The sequence below is a fragment of the Rhineura floridana genome, chromosome 2 (genome assembly GCF_030035675.1).
Source record: "Rhineura floridana isolate rRhiFlo1 chromosome 2, rRhiFlo1.hap2, whole genome shotgun sequence".
Taxonomy (NCBI): Eukaryota; Metazoa; Chordata; class Lepidosauria; order Squamata; family Rhineuridae; genus Rhineura; species Rhineura floridana.
The window spans coordinates 72,194,142-72,215,483 of NC_084481.1; the positions used below are offsets into that span (position 1 = coordinate 72,194,142).

The 21,342-nt window shown below is 40.0% G+C and overlaps 1 protein-coding gene across 2 annotated transcripts in view; it reads left to right on the forward strand.

The window, feature by feature from the left end:
- The first annotated feature begins 378 nt into the window (after positions 1-378).
- TMEM163 (transmembrane protein 163) overlaps positions 379-21,342 on the forward strand; it is a 165,957-nt gene continuing 144,993 nt past the window's right edge. Inside the window, exons 1-2 of one of the 2 annotated variants that reach the window (XM_061608948.1) lie at positions 379-962; positions 4,466-4,585. In XM_061608948.1, coding sequence (XP_061464932.1) covers positions 797-962; positions 4,466-4,585 — 286 coding nt within the window. In that variant the 5' untranslated portion in view covers positions 379-796. The remainder of the gene's footprint in view (positions 963-4,465; positions 4,586-21,342) is intronic. The other variant, XM_061608947.1, reaches the window with a different exon arrangement.

Consider the following 21,342-nt stretch of genomic DNA (forward strand, 5'->3'; position numbering starts at 1 on the left):
AATTCAACAGCATTTACTCCCAGGTAAGTGGGTTTAGATTTGCAGGCTTACTGCTTGGTAAGGCTGCAACCCTAACACTAGGTAGTAAGCCCTACTGAACTCAGTGGAACTTACTCCTGAGTAAACATATTTCAGACTGCTGCACACCTTTAAACAAGCTAGGCCGACCTGAGATTGGTTCTGCCTCACCCATTGCCGTCGCTGCTGCTGCAACCTCCGCATGCTCAGATAGTTCTTTTTATTTACTTTTTAGCATTTTAAAAGGGTTTTTGCGAGTTTAGCATGTTGTTTCCATCCGCCCCGCGGCTTCTTCAGAGACAGGGCGGCCCACAAGTTGAATAGTTATTTAACATACATGATGCAGGCGAGAGCTGTAATCGTCCAACGCGAGTAGTTTCTGGCTAACTGCAGTTTAGCAGCGCTGCTCCTGGTAGATAACGGGAGATCTCGGCAAGGGTTTGAATCCGAGTCCGAAGAGCCGCCGCCAGCTCTTGAGCCCCTCCGACTGGGGAGGTTGGGAAGGGGAATTGGAGCGCGCGCTCCTCCGCCTTGTGGACGGTGGGAGGAGCCGAGCGACCGGGGAGAACGCCGGTGGGTCCCACCTGCAGTTGATGTGCGAGAAGGAGCGGCCAGGGCAAAGCAAGGCAAGGGACAATTTCTTTCGCTGCATGCCTGGCGTATTAGACGGAACCTTTACGTCTCCTCCGCTCGCTCTTTTCCCGCTCCGCGTTCTCTGTTGCTGTCTCGTCCTTCTTCTCCCCCTTTGCTGCTTCGCTTTCTGCCACCTTGCCGAACTATGGAGACGTCCGGAGATGAGCTGAGCAGCACCCCCGAACCTACCATCGTGCAGCCTTCCGGACCCACTTCTCCTCCGCCAGCCTACCCTTCCCGGGGCCCGCAGCAAGGGGAGCCGCTGCGCTTGGGGGAGGAGGTGCAGTTCAGTGAAGAGCTGGAAGATAGAGGTGAGTCTCTGCGTCCAGTGACGTTTCTCCCCCCCCCACTCCTGTCACGCGCTCATTGCCTCCTGCTCCGTGCACCTGCTGTGGCTTCCCAAAAGATTCGAAAGTTGTCTCTCTTCAAGACGACCAGCCCAAGGCGCATCCACCGCGCCCTGGCGACTCTTTAGGAAGTTCTCCTTCAGGGCCGCCTCCTTTCCACATGCCTAGTTCTTCTGTCTTCCCCTCCCCCCTCCGAGCCCCTGCACGCTGCCTTCACCCTCCCCTTTTCAGAGCTGCCTGCATCAACTTTCGCCTCACAGACGTCCCGTTAGTGGTCAATTCGTCTCGCCGACCAATAAATCTCTACTCTTTAATTCCACTAAATTCTGCTATGTCACTCTTACAGCCAACTGTATGCCTACACCCCACAATTTATCACTTCTTAGACACTCGGAGCTGCCTCCTATCTATATCCCCCGTTACCTCCTATAGCGGCTGGGACTCATTTTGACCTGGCTGAATCCTCCAGCTTGAATTCCACTTTCATCAATTCCTGGTTCTCTGCCTCTGAGTACCTCCCGTGCTTTGTCTCTGGCCCACTGAGCTGTTCTTTCCTCACAACTCTCTTCTCACAACTTGGTCGTCCATTGTTTTATCACCTTAGGCAGCCATCTGAATGACCATTCTCTATTCTCTGGCTATTTTTAAACTGGGATTCTAACTCCTTACCTGAGAGTAAGCCCAATTCAACAGGGCTTGCTTCTGAGTAAATATGGTTAGGGTGGTGCTGTTAGTTGCTCTTTTTATAACACAGGCACACGCTTTTAACAAATGCTGTTCTCCCAACCAGGCAAATTCATTGTTGAGTTTTTTCTCTTTTTATTTTATTTAAAAAGAAATAGAGCAGTGGCTGTCTTCAAAAAAGTGTGGGTTTCTTTGGTGTGTGTGTGTTTTTAGTGTTGAGCCACCCCAGTCTTCAAAATGCAATTTAAAATGCATTCACTAAAATGCAAACTGGCATCTCAATGGATCGCGAATAAAGGGCATTATTTTACTCATTTCACTCCCCTTCCTAGAAGGAAGGAACATTCAATCCATTGTCTCCCTATACAGGCACCTGCCAGGCACGTGCCTATTCACTAGATATGTGTGTTTTTCTTTCTCTGAGCTCTTCCCATGGCATTCTATTTCCTATGAATCCAAACAGTTATCTCTGGTTCCTTTGAACCTGCTGTTTGCTCTTAGTTCTTCCCAATTGCCCACAGTTCTTTTTTAGTTTTCTAATTATAAAAATGATGATCCTATTCCCAGTAACATTCTGGCTACAATCCTATTGGATACAGTGAGATGCTGTATGTCTGTTTTGTGTGTGAGTGAAATTAAGAGCAGCTCTTCTGAAAGAAATAGTGAAATTTAAAGGCATTGGGCTCAGTGACTTTGGAATTGGTAATATGTACCAGTTTGACTAAAGTCTATATGCCATAGTTTGGGGTCAGGAATAGAGAGATCTTGATTTATCTTGGAATACTCACCCTAGTAAGCATCTTTTCCACACTTACGGTGAGATTGTTGTAGATGTGAGAGGATGATGGTGAGAACAAAGGACCTAGTAAAATGGATGTGTGGGGAAAGTAGGACAAAGAACGCATAAATAAGCTTCTTCCCTTTGCCTATGTTCCTGATTCTCATTAATAGCTCAGACCTGTGGGTTGATTATCATTATTTTTAAGGAAATGTTAGGAATAGCTTTCATTTTTTTCCTTAATCAATCAAAATTTCAATCAATTTATTATTATTATTATTATTTTGCAACACGGTCTGTAGTTCAGGCCGTTCAGATGCATTATGATGGGTCATAGACAAAGTATTAAGGTACAAGGTTCATTCTGGAAGCTTAGTCGTTTACAGTGTTTGCCAATTTTAAAATAGTTTTCAGAGTTCTCCCATCTTTCCCCTTTTGTTAAGAATCAGAGCATCTCTGTACAACTATTTGGGGCAAGATAGACTTTAAAGTATGCTACTTTAAACAATATTACATAGGCGTTTTTAGTTTAACTGATTTTAATGGACTAAAATGGATATTGCTAGCAGGAAGGTTTCTTTGTATAAATGACTTTTTTTAACAGACAGATGAAAAAGAGAAATTGAATAAAATCAGTCACAACATTGATTATATGTGCTAAAATATTATCTAAAAGCATTTAGAATTGTAGTTTTAAAATAGAGTGATATTCTAATGCAAACATGCCTTTGTAATTACAATGTAGGCTTTATTTTTAGCTTTGTCAATTTCTGTAACCTGTTTATAATTTAGTTATGTGCCATAAGAAAATTTGAAAGCTTGTTCCAGGTGAAATGTGCAAACATGATATAAGCAGCAAAGGTCTGATGTTACCTGTGAAACTATTCTCATTTTATGTATTTGGCAAATGTAGTTGTTTGTGTGAAATTCCCAAAGACTTCTTGTACATACAAGGTGTTGCATTTTAGGGGGAACAATTACCTGGTGAATATTTTTTTGCTGAAAGAAACAAATAGTGTAAACATTGTCCAAATCTAATAGGTCATAAGATGCAAATATTTCAATTTAAATTAGAATGCATAGATTTTAATTCAATAGTGATATTTTGAAAAATGTAAAAATTGTAATCTTTTAGCATCCAGTAACAACCAACAGTCAGTTTTAACTGTTTCCTTTTATTTTATTACTCTCTTTAAATCACAAATATCTGTATTCTATTTCTTGGATGCAGATCCTCATATTGTTCTTTTGGCATAGATCCCACTAATTCAATGGAGCTTTGTGTAGTCTAATCCTTTGATAGTTAGGCTGATTTGTTTGTCTTCACTGCAGTTATCAGCAGTTAAAATAATACATCCAGTAGGAATTTGCTATTCTTTCCAAAAATTACAGAGTGAATAAGATGGAAAGGGGTAGAGAGCTTAATAAATGAATATATATATAAAGTTTTATCTTGACTAAATTTTGCTAGTACAGTAAAAGCCTTAGACGTGCACAAAAACATCAAGGGGAGATGGCTGTGTAACAATGAATTCTACTAGACTTGCTCTAATTTTCAGAGGTCCATGGTGTCAGCATCTCTATTTTACTCTCTAATCAAGTGATCACTTGGTTTGTGCATCTGGTTAATTGGCATCTTAAGCAGTCTTTCCCTGTGTTCTTTGACATTTGATCAGGAATTAGAGTGTGAATGCAAAATGGAACTTTAAAGATTGCTGTGGAACCTTCATGTATTTATGACTGAATTCTGTGTTATCCAGGCAGCAATTAGTACTCTTTTTTCCTGTACATTTTTGTGAAATGCAAAGACCAAGCCGAAATCATCCACCTGTATTAGCTTTATAGCATAAATAAGATGAACAGGATTTGGGCTAAACGGTAATTTGGTGGAAGGGAGGAATAGGGAATGCCTGATTTGGTCTTCAGAATAGATCTAATTTTATTTTTTCTTTAAATAAGGGAATAAAACAGCCCACATGTCTGTCTTCTTTGATTCTGTTATCAGGTTTACTAGAAAGCAGTACAAGACTAAAACCTCATGAAGCTCAAAGCTACAGGAAGAAGGCACTGTGGGTTTCGTGGGCCTCCATTATTGTCACATTGGCTCTGGCAGTTGCTGCCTTCAGTGAGTATTGAACCTGTTTCAGATCTTTTAGCCTTTGTCTTGTATACCCGAATGCTTAAAAAAACCATACATGATGCTGCTCCATGCTTTTATATAGCTCTACTATTGAAGTGAATTATAAAAGGCTTGCCTGGTGCTTATAAATTAATAAAACAGCTGTGTGTATTCTTTTTTCTTTTTGCTAAAGAGCACATAATTGTTGAAGGTCAGATGAAGGAACAGATTTTTTAGTTCCTGTTAGTCTTTGCAGATATGGAAATGTATAATTTTTTCAGAGTAATATGAAATATATGACTTGATTTTTCATTGACATTAAACAATGCTGTATCTTTCTTGGATGCCTTTTTTTGAAATACTGGGCAAAGACAAAAAAAATACAGAAAAGTATATAATTTTACTGGGCCAATAACACATCATTAATGCAATCTCCACCACTCTGATGAGACTATATTCTCCTTGGAGTACATTTAATGATGCCCATGTGGATATGGCTTTTCTGTTTCAGGCTCTTTAAGTCAATATTCTAGAAAGTATTTTTCTTTTTTTAAATGCCCCATGCAAACATTTGAAACAAATATTATTTTAAAAATCAAATGAAATAAGAGTGCTTGTTTCATTTAAACTGAAAGACACTAGCTCAGCATAATTTTAAGTGTTACATACTTAGTAGCAGGTTGCTAACCTATGAATAATGCAAAGCATTCGTTAACTCTATAGAGACATCTTGTGATGTGAAGTGCATAATTCTGCAGTAGCTTAAAGTTGGTTGGCTTTTGTTTGGGTTAATATTTTAGAATATTAATTGTTCATCATAAAAATAGAACTCCAGTTCCCAGAGAGATACAAGGCTTGTGTGAGATTCTCAAAATATCATCCCTTAGTGTGAGAAAGGCAAATGGGATGCCACTGCAGCATATGTTTTGTGCTAATCTGCAGCAATGGGCTGCTGCTGAAAGTTGGTGTCAGCTCCCAAGGGGGGTTATTAGAATCTGGCCAAATGGGTTCTGCAATACTCAGCATATATTAGTTTGAGTAATTTGTATGGCAAACACATACACCATGCGTCAGTATTTTAAAAGGCAGAAATACAAAAGCAGGATTCTCTGTAGTACCAAAAAAAAAAAAAAAGACAGAGACCTATCTTGTTTCATTACTATGATTTGGTATCTTGGAATCAGAAACGCAACAATTATAGTTCTCAAACGATGGTAATGATATCTTGGCTTAAAACTTGGGTACCTATATAGAGAAAATAAGTTGTAGCTTTTGGAGATTTTTGATGAGCTGGAGCATTTTTTATGGAATTTTTCATTCCATTCCTTAAATACATGAAATATGCATAATATTCCAGTTCGTTGAAATATTATTCTTTTGAAAAAATATTTTGTACGATGTGCTTTGAAGTATGTTCTGTTGAAACTAGTGCAGCTTAATTCTGATGGGCTGCATGAATTATTCTGGTTAAAGTGGTATTGAAATATTGCTTGGTTATCACTATTAAGGCCCATATTTAAAGCATTATTATGCCATACCCAGAGTGGTTTAATAATCAGTCCTCTTTACAGGGAACTCTGGGACTTGTAGCTCTGTGAGGGGAATAGAGGTCTCCTAACAACTCACAGCACCCTTAAGAAACTACAGTTCCCAGGATGCTTTGGGGAAAGCCATGACTATTTAAAGTGCTGTGATACTGCTTTTAAATGTATAGTGCAGATGGGGCCTAACGCTACTAGTAGATAAAGTTTTTTTAAGTACTGGGATCCAAAATGTATCTACTTGCCAGTAGCATGAACACCATGAAACATCTAATGGTTCAGGTGTATACATGCTCAGTGTTCAGAAGTGAGCCCCAATTATGTTACACTAACATAAATGGGTATAAAAGTGCAGCCTAAGTGTGGTTAATCATAAAGGTTTTAAATCTGTAAGCATTTTAGTATGGTAAAATAGAAAAATAGATTTATTAGTAAATCAGAGGCCTTAATATTACAAGAAGGAAGGTGTTCTGAAATCTGGCTGAAAAGCAGACTTGCAAGGATGGCAAGAGACAGGAATCAAACAGAATATCGGGTTAAATAGCCATTTTCTGAAGCTGTATCTATGGCCTAGAAACCTGCCTTTATTGATAAAAAACAGGAACAAGTTCACTGCATGGCAGGGAACCTGAATCTGAACCAGAACATCTCCCCTGAATCTCCTGTGTTAATTGAATTCTCCTGTGGTGCCTACCTAAAAGAAGAATAAAAGAAAGCAGCTGAGGAAACAAGCTAGATGATATGTTGACAGCTGTGATGGGAAATCCTGCCTGTTGTATTACTTTTAGGATCGGTTGCAAGGGTCTCCACATTAGATTAGGGCTGTAGCACTGGGGAAGGTACCGCAAATAGTACTATTTTTCTGATCTAGTTTATCCAAAGCTGCTATATGCCCCTAAAAGAGAACATATGGACATATGCTTTCCCACGAATAAGGCAAGTAGCTGTTTGGTGATCTGCATGCTTGGATAAGGAAATGAAGTGTGCGTGGGGTAATCCCTTTCCCCAGTGATCAAATTACACCTCTCACCTATGATTGGCTGTTTTTTAAAAAACATGATTACAGCAACAAGCTGGAGATCTATCTTTTTACCCTCATTTTTATGGTTAAATACTTGTTTTACTTATCTGATTGCAACGGAATGCTATGTAAATGGACAAAGAGAGCAGAATAGATTCAAATTTTATAAATTCACTAGACAACTTTCTAATTTCTCTAGGAATATGTAATTGGCTTCAATATTTTTTTAAATGTAGCTTTCAAGGAAGTTCCTATACCTTGGGTTTACTGGAGGTTCAAAATAGGCACAGTACATGTCTTAAGTGTATAAAATGTATATTTAGTAATTAGCTACTATAAAACAAAGTTATAGTGTAATTTGATATACAGTAGGGCCCCGCTTATACGGCGGGTTAGGGACCAGGCCCCCACCGTAAAGCAGAACTCATTGACTATAATGGGTCGCGCCGCGCGAAAATGATGCGAAAATGCCACAAAAGCGCAAAATCGGCTTTAAAATGGGGAATTTCCCCTAATTGAAAGCTGCCGCATCAGCAGAACACTGGAAAACAGAATGCTGTAAAGCGGGGCCCTACTGTATCAAGTATAGTTTGGATAGGAGCCTCCGAACCAAGTTGGGAGAACTGGAGTGCTTGGTCTTAGAGGAGAGCATTGATATACTGAGCATAACGGAGACCTGGTGGAATGGAGAAAATCAGTGGGATATGGTTATCCCTGGATATAAACTATATTGGAAGGACAGGGAAGGATGTATTGGTGGCGGAGTCGCTCTATACGTGAAAGAAGGCATTGAATCCAGCAAGCTGGAAACCCCAAAAGAGGCGGACTCCTCCACAGAATCGTTGTGGGTGGTGATACCATGCCCCAGGAGGGATTTAATTCTGGGAACGATCTATCGTCCCCCTGATCAAAATGCTCAGGGAGACTTTGAGATGAGATATGAAATTGAGGAAGCATCCAAACTAGGAAATGTAGTAATGGGTGACTTCAACTACCCAGACATAGACTGGCTGCATATGTGTTCCAGTCATGACAAAGAAGCAAAGTTTCCAGAATTCTAAATGACTATTCCCTAGACCAGTTGGTCATGGAACCGACCAGAGGGACGGCAACCCTGGACTTAATCCTCAGTGGGGACCGGGACCTGGTGCGAGATGTAAGTGTTGTTGAACCAATTGGGAGCAGTGACCACAGTGCTATTAAATTAAACATACATGTAAATGGCCAATTGCCAAGAAAATCCAACACGGTCACATTTGACTTCAAAAGAGGAAACTTCACAAAAATGAGGGGATTGGTAAAAAGAATGCTGAAAAACAAAGTCCAGAGGGTCACATCACTCAAAAATGCTTGGAAGTTGTTTAAAAACACTATATTAGAAGCTCAACTGGAGTGCATACCGCAGATCAGAAAAGGTACCGCCAGGGCCAAGAAGATGCCAGCATGGTTAACGAGCAAAGTCAAGGAAGCTCTTAGAGGCAAAAAGTCTTTCTTCAGAAAATGGAAGTCTTGTCCAAATGAAGAAAATAAAAAGGAACACAAACTCTGGCAAAAGAAATGCAAGAAGACAATAAGGGATGCTAAAAAAGAATTTGAGGAGCACATTGCTAAGAACATAAAAACCAACAACAAAAAATTCTATAAATACATTCAAAGCAGGAGACCATCTAGGGAGGCGATTGGACCCTTGGATGATAAGGGAGTCAAAGGTGTACTAAAGACCGATAAGGAGATCTCAGAGAAGCTAAATGAATTCTTTGCATCTGTCTTCACAGTGGAAGATATAGGGCAGATCCCTGAACCTGAACTAACATTTGCAGGAAGGGATTCTGAGGAACTGAGACAAATAGTGATAACGAGAGAGGAAGTTCTAGGCTTAATGGACAATATAAAAACTGACAAATCACTGGGCCTGGATGGCATTCACCCGAGAGTTCTCAAAGAACTCAAATGTGAAATTGCTGATCTGCTAACTAAAATATGTAACTTGTCCCTCGGGTGCCTGAGGACTGGAAAGTGGCAAATGTAACGCCAATCTTCAAAAAGGGATCCAGAGGGGATCCCGGAAATTACAGGCCAGTTAGCTTAACTTCTGTCCCTGGAAAACTGGTAGAAAGTATTATTAAAGCTAGATTAACTAAGCACATAGAAGAACAAACCTTGTGCAAGGGAAAGTCCTGTCTCAGTAACCTATTAGAATTCTTTGAGAGTGTCAACAAGCATATAGATAGAGGTGATCCAGTGGACATAGTGTACTTAGACTTTCAAAAAGCGTTTGACAAGGTACCTCACCAAAGACTTCTGAGGAAGCTTAGCAGTCATGGAATAAGAGGAGAGGTCCTCTTGTGGATAAGGAATTGGTTAAGAAGCAGAAAGCAGAGAGTAGGAATAAACGGACAGTTCTCCCAATGGAGGGCTGTAGAAAGTGGAGTCCCTCAGGGATCGGTATTGGGACCTGTACTTTTCAACTTGTTCATTAATGACCTAGAATTAGGAGTGAGCAGTGAAGTGGCCAAGTTTGCTGATGACACTAAATTGTTCAGGGTTGTTAAAACAAAAAGGGATTGCGAAGAGCTCCAAAAAGACCTCTCCAAACTGAGTGAATGGGCGGAAAAATGGCAAATGCAATTCAATATAAACAAGTGTAAAATTATGCATATTGGAGCAAAAAAATCTGAATTTCACATATACGCTCATGGGGTCTGAACTGGCGGTGACCGACCAGGAGAGAGACCTCGGGGTTGTAGTGGACAGCACGATGAAAATGTCGACCCAGTGTGCGGCAGCTGTGAAAAAGGCAAATTCCATGCTAGCGATAATTAGGAAAGGTATTGAAAATAAAACAGCCGATATCATAATGCCGTTGTATAAATCTATGGTGCGGCCGCATTTGGAATACTGTGTGCAGTTCTGGTCGCCTCATCTCAAAAAGGATATTATAGAGTTGGAAAAGGTTCAGAAGAGGGCAACCAGAATGATCAAGGGAATGGAGCGACTCCCTTACGAGGAAAGGTTGCAGCATTTGGGGCTTTTTAGTTTAGAGAAAAGGCGGGTCAGAGGAGACATGATAGAAGTGTATAAAATTATACACGGCATTGAGAAAGTGGATAGCGAAAGTTCTTCTCCCTCTCTCCTAATACTAGAACTCGGGGACATTCAAAGAAGCTGAATGTTGGAAGATTCAGGAAAGACAAAAGGAAGTACTTCTTTACTCAGTGCATAGTTAAACTATGGAATTTGCTCCCACAAGATGCAGTAATGGCCACCAGCTTGGATGGCTTTAAAAGAAGATTAGACAAATTCATGGAGGACAGGGCTATCAATGGCTACTAGCCATGCTGGCTGTGCTCTGCCACCCTAGTCAGAGGCAGCATGCTCTGAAAACCAGTTGCCGGAAGCCTCAGGAGGTGAGAGTGTTCTTGCACTCGGGTCTTGCTTGCGGGCTTCCCCCAGACACCTGGTTGGCCACTGTGAGAACAGGATGCTGGACTAGATGGGCCACTGGTCTGATCCAGCAGGCTCTTCTTATGTTCTTATGATAAAGTTGCAGTAATTTAACTTTCTGCATGATTCTTTAGTCAGTTACTTGAAATTTCCTTGCTATAATGCAGTGTTGTTTCCTTATTTCATTTGTCAGCTGTTTCCATGTTTAGCCAATCTTTCAAGTTGTGATGCTTGCCAGACAGTTTGGTGATTGCTTCCTGTGTGATATGATTGACTGCTGCTTGTCAAATTTAGGATACCTGGTATTTATGGCAGTCTGTTTCCTAGCTTCTTCCCATTCTGGTTATTCACAATGGCAAAGCATTGAAGTTCAGCGATTTCCACTCCCTCCTCTGAGAATGCAGACTAGCTTGTCAACATGTTTGGCAGCTGTCAGACTGTAACTGCTTTCTTTCTGCTTCCTACATTTTCATCCTTTTCAGTTGTATCTTAAGGCCTTGGTTTATTTTTACATGCTACTATTCAGTGTCTTTATTATTTCTCTTCTGCTCTTAGGCACTTATGACTTCTAATTGCACTAACACAAGATGCATGAGATTTTCAGATACATAGATGAGGATATGAAAAAAAGATAACAGAAGGATTTTTTTCTCATTATAGTTTACATTTTTCCACTTTCTTGATTGCTAATCTTATTTGTAGTAAATTCTCTAGTCTTTATTTCTGGCAACCTTTAAAACTTAAGAATTCATCAGGTATTCTTGACAAACCAATGATAATGAGGAATGACTGGAACTAAGAAGAATTCAAAAACCAGTATTCTTTCCATGTTCTCGTGAAATGCTTTGGTTTATCTAGTTAAACACATGTTATTTGGCTGGGTCTATGGAGGGGGAGTTGTTTAGTGACAGTCAGTGCAAATGTCAAGAACGAAATTTAGATGATATTCTTATCTGCCAGTATTGTTCCTAGTTGACTGTTTTAATGTAGAAACTGCTTTTGGAACACACAACAGGTGTAGTTCACCAGGATAGCATAGGAAGTGCAAGGTGGGCATTGTTGCTATGAAAAGCAGTTATCCCCTCATGGACTTTCCTTTGCTACAGTTAATGCAGATATAGTGTTGTATATCTTATGGATCTCTACATTATGGCAGTTGCATGCATGGACTGAGTGCCAATCCGTCATGATCAGAAGGGAGTATACAGTTTGGTATGGACAGAGTGCATGTTTTGTGTGTTTCATCATCTGGGACATTTCTTTCTTCTTACAGGCATGTTTTGTTTTTTAAAAAAGGCCATAACGATGATTTCTAGGGTAAAAATGTCACTAAAGTGGTCTTAAAATTCTTATTTCCTGAACATACTTTTGAGGTACAGCTTTCAGCATGTTTATTAGGGGAATGGTCATAAAGACTGGCAGTTCATATGTAAAATAAATGTTATCCTAAGAAGATGCAACCAGGAAAGCTAATGCATGTTCCATGTTGAGCGTATTGCAATATCTACACTTGAGCCAGCCCTAGTGCTCAGAACTATGGAACTGGAGGTTATTGCTGTAACATTATTGCCATTACGATGTTATTGGACAGTACTGGCTCTGAAGCACTAAGAGTGTTCTGTTTTCCTCGGTGAACACTAATATTGAGTGCCAGAGGGAAACAAGTTCAAATGTTAACCTGATGTTCCATCCTTCTGAAATTCTGAGAGGAGATTTTTTGGAAAAATTGGTTAGGATGTTTGGCTGTAATACTAATTTTGCTTTGTGGTGTCCTGGGAAGAAAAGGTAGATATGTTCTTTGACTTTTGAGCCTTTGGTTTTATGTCATCAGCAAGTTCAACCTTTTGAACCTTTGGCAACTGGTAGTAGGTCATACTTATTTATACTGATTCAAAATGAGACCTATATTTATGGATTATCTAATGAAGATTCAAATTGCAGTGGACTTGAAATTAAAGACTCAAGTATGTGAATTATGCCAAATACTTGAGAGACATTATAGAATGTTCAATTTTTTATACATTATTTTAAATAATTTGAAATATATTTAGAAGAATAGAATTTTATTAATAAACTAGCAGCCATGCTACTAAAGTTGCTTGGGAATTCTAAGAAGCCAAAAAATCAGTACAGTTTTAAAATCAGTGTGGGTTTGAAAGGTTCATTCCGCTATCTTGACTCAAAATTGTGTCAAAATGATGTCTAATTGTATCTAAACAGACAAAACTTGCTCCTTAATCTCAGGAATCACCATGCACAATGTAGTTATGATATCTTAAGAGGTGTCAAAATGCATAGTGAACAGTTAACCAACTTTCCAAAATATATAGTGGATTGCTGTGGCAGGCTACTTCACTATAAAAATGCATGAAAATAGTTACTGGTTTAAAAAAATGTATTTGTGAGGTAGGGTACACTCCAGTTTAAAATGTAAAACAAAGTACTAGCAATAAAAAATACTTAACAAGCATTCACCTCAAGGATAATGCTTTAAAATCAGAAAAACAAAGATTTTCTACTTGTGAATTTTTGGCTCCAGTCTTATGTTTCCATGTACTATACTTCTACTGATTAGATTTAATAGCGTGATATTCAAATTAGCACATGGATACTATAAGGCAGATCTGGTTTTCAGTAACCCAATAAAGGGTTTCAAAATAATAACATAGAAATAACCATATATCCTTGATCATCTACCATCAATCAGAAATCTTGCTTGGCAAACCATGTTATTTATTTATTTAATTTATACTAAATTTATATCCCACCCTTCCTCCCAGAAGGAGCCCAGGGCAGCAAATAAAAGCACTAAAAGGACCAAAACATCTTAACAACAAAATACTTTACAACATATTAAAAGAAAACATACTTAAAAACACAGTGAAACAAAACATCTTTAAAAACATCTTAAAAAGCAATTCCAGCACACATGCAGATAAGGATAAGGTCTCTGCTTAAAAGGCTTTTGAAAGAGGCAGGCCTTCAATAGGCACTGAAAAGATAAGAGATGTTGCCTTTCTAATATTTAAGGGAAAGGAATTCCAACGTGTTGGTGCCACAGCACTAAAGGTCCATTTCCTATGTTGTGCGAGACAGACCTCCTGATAAGATGGTATCTGTTGGAGGCCCTCACCTACCTGTGTATATAAGGAGTATATAAGGAGTAAGACTGTCTTTCAGGTATCTGGGTCCCCAGCTGCATAGGGCTTTTTAAAAGCTTTAAAAGTTTTAGAAGCCTCTTATTTTGCTTTATTGTCATAAACTGGAGTGTAGTTTTCAGTGGGTTATTCAGATAAAGAGCTTCCTGTGTATGTGTGCAATTTGTAATTAACTTCTGTATGAATTATGCTGTGATTGTATGCTCCTCAGTACCAGGGTACAGTAACAAGGTGAGTACAGACAGCGGAGCTCTATATTGCATGCAGCTCCAGATATTGAATTAAAGACCAGATGGAATCATTTTATAATCTCATAAAAATGACAGTAATGCCCCAAAACTAATCTCAAAGGGCGGGCTGCAGTAACACCTGTGCATCACAATTAGTGGCCTTATGAATATTTTTATTTATTACATTTATATCCTGTCCTTCCTCCCAGAAGGAGCCCAGGATGGCAAATTTTGTTTTCAGTGGGGGGGGGGAAATAAAACCAGAATGATTTTACAGTTCTTAAATTAAGGAAAAAGCCAAAACTTGCAAGAATAATGGTAAAGGTAGCTAAAATTACACTATGCTGAGAGAGAACCATGTGATACTTGGTCTTCTGAAGTGTTCCAATAAGAATCACCATGGAACAAAATGGTAGAATATTGCCTTGGTGGGTGTGAATGGTTAGCCATTTCATCAGCGTGAATAGAAGTGAAATGCAAATATGTTAACACATCTGCAAGGGAGAGATTTTGTTCCTTTTATCCATGTCTTGCAGATATTTTCACATATGCATTAAAAGTAAACATGTTCATGGCATATTAGTGGAGAGGAGATTTTGTTAAGATACTAAAGCTTGGACCATTTTGCAAAACATTGACTCATACTTTATTTTTGCATTTGATACAAGAGCAGTTTTAAGCTATATGTGACCATGCATTGAAAACCTAAATATGCTGGCTCGGTGGAATAAATAAAATTAATTAAAATAATCTAGCACTAATGGCAAATATCCCAAGATACTGGTTAGGAGTTGCCATGTTGATGAAAATGAGCAATTTTCAAGCATACTGTTGGAAAGGATGAAAATTAAAACCCTAACTGCTTTTTAGTTTTTTTTTCCTTTTAAGGTATTACTTGACTATAAACATGTCAACTGATCTTTAATCTGATCCTTTCAGGGCTGCTGTCCAAAGTAGGCAAAGTAGGTGTCCTGGGCACCTACCAAGGCTAATCTTTTTCATGGGCCCCACTGTCAGCACTTGGAGTCTCCTGGCCTTTCTGCTTCTCCTCCTTGCTCCACTGCCTGTTCTCATGCTTCTCTGTGCATGCAGGCACTAATGAGATACCAAGACAGAAAGCACACAAAGGTGGTTGTACAGATTCTGAGTAGAGGGGGAGGCAAGTGAAAGGGCAGCAGGAATGGAAGTGAAGAGGAGAAGGCCCACTAAGCAAGGGTGGTCCCACTGAGAGCATCTTGCCCCAGAACTCTCTAAAACCTGGAGGCGGCATTGCCCTACATCTTCACTTGTTAACTAAGTTATATTTGACTTAATTTTAATCTGATCGTAATAGACCTTCCAAGATTTAAAGGGATTCAGATGCAAGGAAAGAGGGACTAAGGGAAATTTTTGAAATTTACAATAGGGGAAGAAGCTCAAAATCTTCATTTAAACCACTAGGGGTCATTGTTTTTAAAGTTAATATCCAAGATAACTCTCTCCTCAATAGAATATCTTTATCCTCTCCATACACTTTTTCCAAAACCCAAAATCTTAGATCGGCTGTGGAATGTGGGCATTGGCTATAGTGGCCCACTAGAGGGGCTCCCATTCTTTTATTCCTTAAGTTGCTAAGATGCTCTCCTATGCGTTTTTTAATCATTCTTGAAGTCTGACCCATGTACATTTTTGAGCAGCCACACTGTATCACGTAAATGACTCTTGCAGTGTTACAAGTCGAAAAGTGATTCAGAGTGTGTCTTTTGTGATTGACTTTCCCTATTGTAAATTTCAAAAATTTCCCTTAGTCCCTCATTTGTTCCTTGCATCCAGGTGTCAGCTGTTCCGCATGCAAAAGGGAACATTATTGCATTCACCTGTACTTCGCTTCGGATTGCTTGTGTATATATACAGACAATCCATTGTATTACTCATTGACACGTTTGATATTGGTACAGTACAGAAAGCGATTTGCTTGTCTTATAATCTTACAAGCTATTGTGTGAGTACTAGACTGTTCAAAAGATTTATATGTACTATGTATATGTGTATGATTTTATATGTGTGTAGAGTTAATTTCTCCTTTTTGTTTGGTTTACCATAGCCCCTGATGAAGGCCTGTAGATAACAGGCTGAAACACGTTGGGTTTTATCAATAAAAGTTCCCATTTTCCAGCATCTTGGTCTTTGACCTCCTCTTTTTGATTTCTCATTTGAATGCTAGCCACCCTCTGCTTATACCCAATTGGGCAACAGTTATTTTGGGAAATGTAACTTTTTTTGCCTTTCACAAACTGCTAGTCTTGTGGCCCAAGCTGTATTTTTGGGGGGCTCAGTACAAACCTATAACTCCCGCCGATACATAACATGATATCATCTCATACTTACAATATCATGAATTATGAAAGCAAAGTTTTGATTTTAACTCTGAAGTTACATGTTCTGTATCCTGAAATTACACCATGGTCATCAATTGCACTAAGCCTGACCTACAATTTAACTTACTTCTTTCTACACTGTTTCAGTTGCAGCCTGGTAAAGTCCCTCCTCCATTGTTGGATACTAGCTAGTGTGATCTATTAACAGGGCTGAGCCAATCATGAGCTGCACACAGTAGTAGTACTGGCTGCATTGCTTGCTCCTGAATTTTTCTCCTCACTCTACTACCTGCAATCAGTGCTGTTCTAGAGGGTACCCCTCCAGACCATATTTTTGGAAAGTAGAGGGGCTGCAGGAGACAGACAGGATTTGTTAAAAAATACCCTCCCCTATTTTGTTAGCTATAGTGCCTTTTGGATCAAAAACTCTTTTGCTATTGGAAGGGAACAGTTGGATTCCAACCAAGTGTTTTGTGGATTGTGATATTTGAAATGTCTCAAAACGTCAGAATTCTTTGAAACAATTGACAAAACCTTGCATTGACTGAGGAGCAGTAGCATGATGTTACTCTAGCAAAAACTCCACTCACTGTTGGCAAGATATTATGAGCTGAGTGTTTAAAATTGATCTCATACTCTTTATCAAATCACTAGGAGTGGTTAAGAGGTGGTGTGAAAGAAAGGCTCCCTATATGATTGGAGATGTTAATCCTTTGAGTTAAATCAGCCCTGACTAATTAATGCTTGCTTCCTGACATGACAGACGTTGCTGGTGTGTGATTTACTATGGCAGCCAACATTTATCAGACTATCTTTTCCAGCTGTGTGGAACTAATAGTACCCAAAAGAGCCTGTTCTGTGGGTTTGATGTGTGGGATGTTAAGTACGCAACACAAATGTATCATTTTAATAAACAAATCTTGATATTTCAAAACATAATAAAACATGACTAATGAGTGAAATTTCAGTGACAATGGCTGTAAAAAATTGAAGAGGGCAGCTTTGTGATAAAACAACAAAATTTGCAATGAAGTATAAAAAAAATTGGTTACATTTCTGTCATGGGCAGACAGAATAAATGGTATAAGCAGGTTGATTACTCTGTAGTAGGCTTATTCTCCAGTGTGAAGGGAGATGTTATGTTTTCTCCTTCCCACTGTCTTGGTATTTCATTATATTGTGATGTCAACAAAATCGCACTTGATAAAGCTTAATTTTTTTTTCTGTCCTTAAAGTATGTTCATGCTATGTAACCCTTGGGGTGTGTGTGTGTGTGTGTAAGAAGGAGTAATATATCTTGCCTTGATGTCTACTTTTCTGTATTATGTCTTACAAAACTCATATCTTTTTCACTTGTTCTATTCTCTCTTATACTGAGAACTGGTAAAATGTATTTGATTCCGCTGATGATGATGATATATTTGTGGTTTTTTATGTGCTGAAGACATAATTCTGTTCCTCTTGACTTTGCAGAGTGTCTCAGTGTATCTGTTTTGGGGTGGTTGATTGGATTTTGTCTATCTTATAGTCCTGATTCACATCAGTAACTTGGTTTCATAATGTGCCTTTATTGCTCTTCACATACCATACACATATGTGTATGGTAGAGCTTCTCCTGTTACTTTGCTCTTTGTGTGTGGCAGAGTAGTATGCAAGATCCCCCCCCCCGTGCTTTTCCTATGAGTAGCACTAGTGTATTATTTTCTGTGTCCCATACATGTAGGGTTGCCAGGCTCAGGGCCTGAGACTGATCCTGTATCTTTAGGAGAAGAGAAAGTCACCCAAGTGCAGGTGTTCTTGCAACCTTGTAATGGGAAAAATCACAAGGTGGAATTCTCCCTTCCCCCTGCATAACTTTTAAAGATACAGAAGACCTCTTGGTTGCCAGGCCCAGCCTCCAAGAGGTCTGCTGTATCTTTAAAAGTTGTGCAGGGGGAAGGGAGAATTCCACCTTGTGATTTTTCTCGTTACAGTGTTGCAAGAACACCTGCACTTGGCTGACTTTCTCTTTTCCTAAAGATACAGGATCAGGATCAGGCCCTGAACCTGGCAACCCTACCTACATGCATATTTTTTATGTTGAATCTGGGATGTATGGCTTGTAGGTTTTATGGTATGGAATTGGTATGTCTGTGCAGCCCACTTACTGCAGGCTTTATGATGATTCTTATATGTGTATTCTGTCATGGAAGTGCTTAGATAAATCTACTGCAGGAATAATAGAGAATCTTGTCCAGGAATGTATATTATAGGTTCAAAGAAGCTTAATTTTAGGAGAGCAACTGGAGTTCTTCAAAGAAAAGTCCCAGATAATTATAAAAAATGCTAAAATGTTGCAACTATTACAAAGCTGTGTAGTTATATACATGGGACAGGGCTAACAATAAAAATGGATGATGTAAATGGCCCAGGAGGAAATGAAAATAAGAAGCAGGGAGAATCCAGAATTTTGTAAATACTGAACTAAACCACAATTCCTCTCCCACCCATAGAACTACTAGTTCCTCTAAATATGGGGAAGGGAGGCAGCAGAAAGGGCAACTCCTCGTGGCTCAAAGAACAGAGTATAAATGGTATTGTTCTGCATTCCCCATTTCCCCAAATGGTGAGATGTTACCCCTCACCTGGGTTTAGCTTCTGCTGGAGATATTACATTGCTTTTGTAATTTGATATACTTACAGATACACAGCTAGAGTACACATAGACAACCAGCTCAAGCATATTGACAAGCAGCAAATTCACTACCCTGCATTAAATCTCCGGAAAGATGGCCTGGCACCCTTTTCTTTTCCAAAATCATGCAGAGATCTCAGATAAGCCCCCATCACTTAGCTGGGTGGAGGAAAGGAGGATGAATCACTTAACACACTTTCGTGTTTCAGTGGCCTCCCTTGTTTAAAACACTTGGATCACCAAATGTTTTATAGCCATTACCTCTGTTAAGGAGCCAGTCTCATTCTCTTTTGCACACACGTGCACCATTACCATTTGATGATTCATGATCATTGCAGTGGTTGTGGCTGAGCCAGATTCAGGCATGTGTGTTTTCCTTTTTTAAAAAACATTAGCCCTCCTAGAAACAAAATTACAGACCAAAATTATTTGGACACCAGGCAGTAGGAATTGCTGGGGTCCTAAAATGCTGCTGTTTTGCCCTCCTTTTTAGTGTACTTTTTCTGCTTCTGACTTCCCCCCTTAGTGCTTGGAATCTCCATAGTTTGCCCTTCCTTTCCCCCTAGCAACCAGAATGCATCTTTCCTATGCTGAGTTCATCCTAGATCAGGTGGTGCCTGGAAATATTTTGCAAATACTGCTACACAGTAAGTGTGGGTGAATGTTAAAGAATACCCCTCCCCTCAAAAGCCAAATGTGAAAACTTTGCAAAAAGGCTTAGACATGTCTCCTGTTATGCAGGAGCTGAAGACCAGGGACTCATTGCTAAATACCAGGGACTCATTAAGAATTCACAGTATAGTTAACTCACAGTAGAATGGTTTACATGGCTACTCAGAAGTAAGTCTGTGTTTAATGTGGCTTACTTCCAGGTAAGTGGGTAAAGGATGGCAGCCTAGGCTTTAGTGTAGGGTTAGCATTGGGGGGAAACAGGATTCTTGAGCCTTTAACAGCTGTGTGGCAGGCAGAAATTAAACAGCTCAAGCCTTTTCTAGTATGGAAACACAAATATAGGAAAAATTTCATTATGATTACTCTCTAATTTTGTGCAATGCCATGCCCCTCTGGCACCAGTTTTGTGTTATGCCATGTTCTGTAGCAGCCATTTTGTGACTGGTGCCCCAGCACTCTCTTTAGCACTTAAAATGTGCCCTCTGTTCCTACCTACATGTCCAGAGAGTAGCATTAGGAGAGGGCATTTCAGGCCATAGGGTGCCTCAGGGTGCTATTTAATCCTCAGTGCTATTTAATATCTATATGAAGCAATTGGAAGTGGCTTGGGGCAAGGTACTATCAGTACGCTGATGATGCTTGGCTGTTTTTCTTCATAACATCTGAATCAGGAGTAGGGATAGGGACCATTGGCTGGTTTCCATTTGAAAACATTCTGTCAACCTAACAGGCCATTATAAATCTGAGTTTGTTGTTTCTCCGCTAGCCACTACTTTTACCAATCGGTTTCCCCCCCTGTGTTTTCATAGTGCGTTTTTTGCTGAGAGAAGACAGAAACCTGCTTGTTATAACTAAAGCTTTATTAAAAGAATGCTTAGAAGATCTACCATGCTTGCTCAGGCTCCTCCCACTGGACCTTTACATTAGAGCACAGCCTGTAGATCTCCATGGCAGTCTCCCTGCAGTTCCCTCTGCTGGGTGGAACTGCTACTTATTATAACATCCCCAATGTTGGGCTCCCTGTATGATGACCTCTGTTGGGAGAGAGACGGGGGGAGTGTGACTCTGTTGATTCTCCTTGATCTCTCAGCGGCTTTTGATACCATCGACCATGGTATCCTTCTGGGACGACTGGCTGAGTTGGGAGTGGGAGGAACTGCATGGCGGTGGTTCCACTCCTACTTAGTGGGTCGCCTCCAGAAGGTGGTGCTTGGGGAACATTGCTCGGCACCCTGGACACTCCAGTATGGGGTTCCACAGGGGTCAGTTCTGTCCCCCATGCTGTTCGACATCTACATGAAGCCATTGGGTGTAGTCATCCAGAGCTTTGGAGTGTGTTGCCATTAGTATGCTGATGACACGCAGCTCTATTTCTCCTTTTCATCTTCAGGTGAGGCTGTCAATGTGCTGAACTAGTGCCTGGCTGCGACAATGGACTGGATGAGGGCTAATAAACTAAGGCTCAGTCCAGACAAGACTGAGATGCTGCTAGTGGGTAATTCTTCTGACCAGATGGTGGATGTCTAACCTGTCCTGGATGGGGTTGCACTCCCCCTGAAGGAGCAGGTGTGTAGCTTGGGGGTTCTCCTAGAAACATCTCTGTCACTTGAGGCTCAGGTAGCCTCGGTGGCACAGAGTGCCTTCTACCAACTTCGGTTGGTGGCCC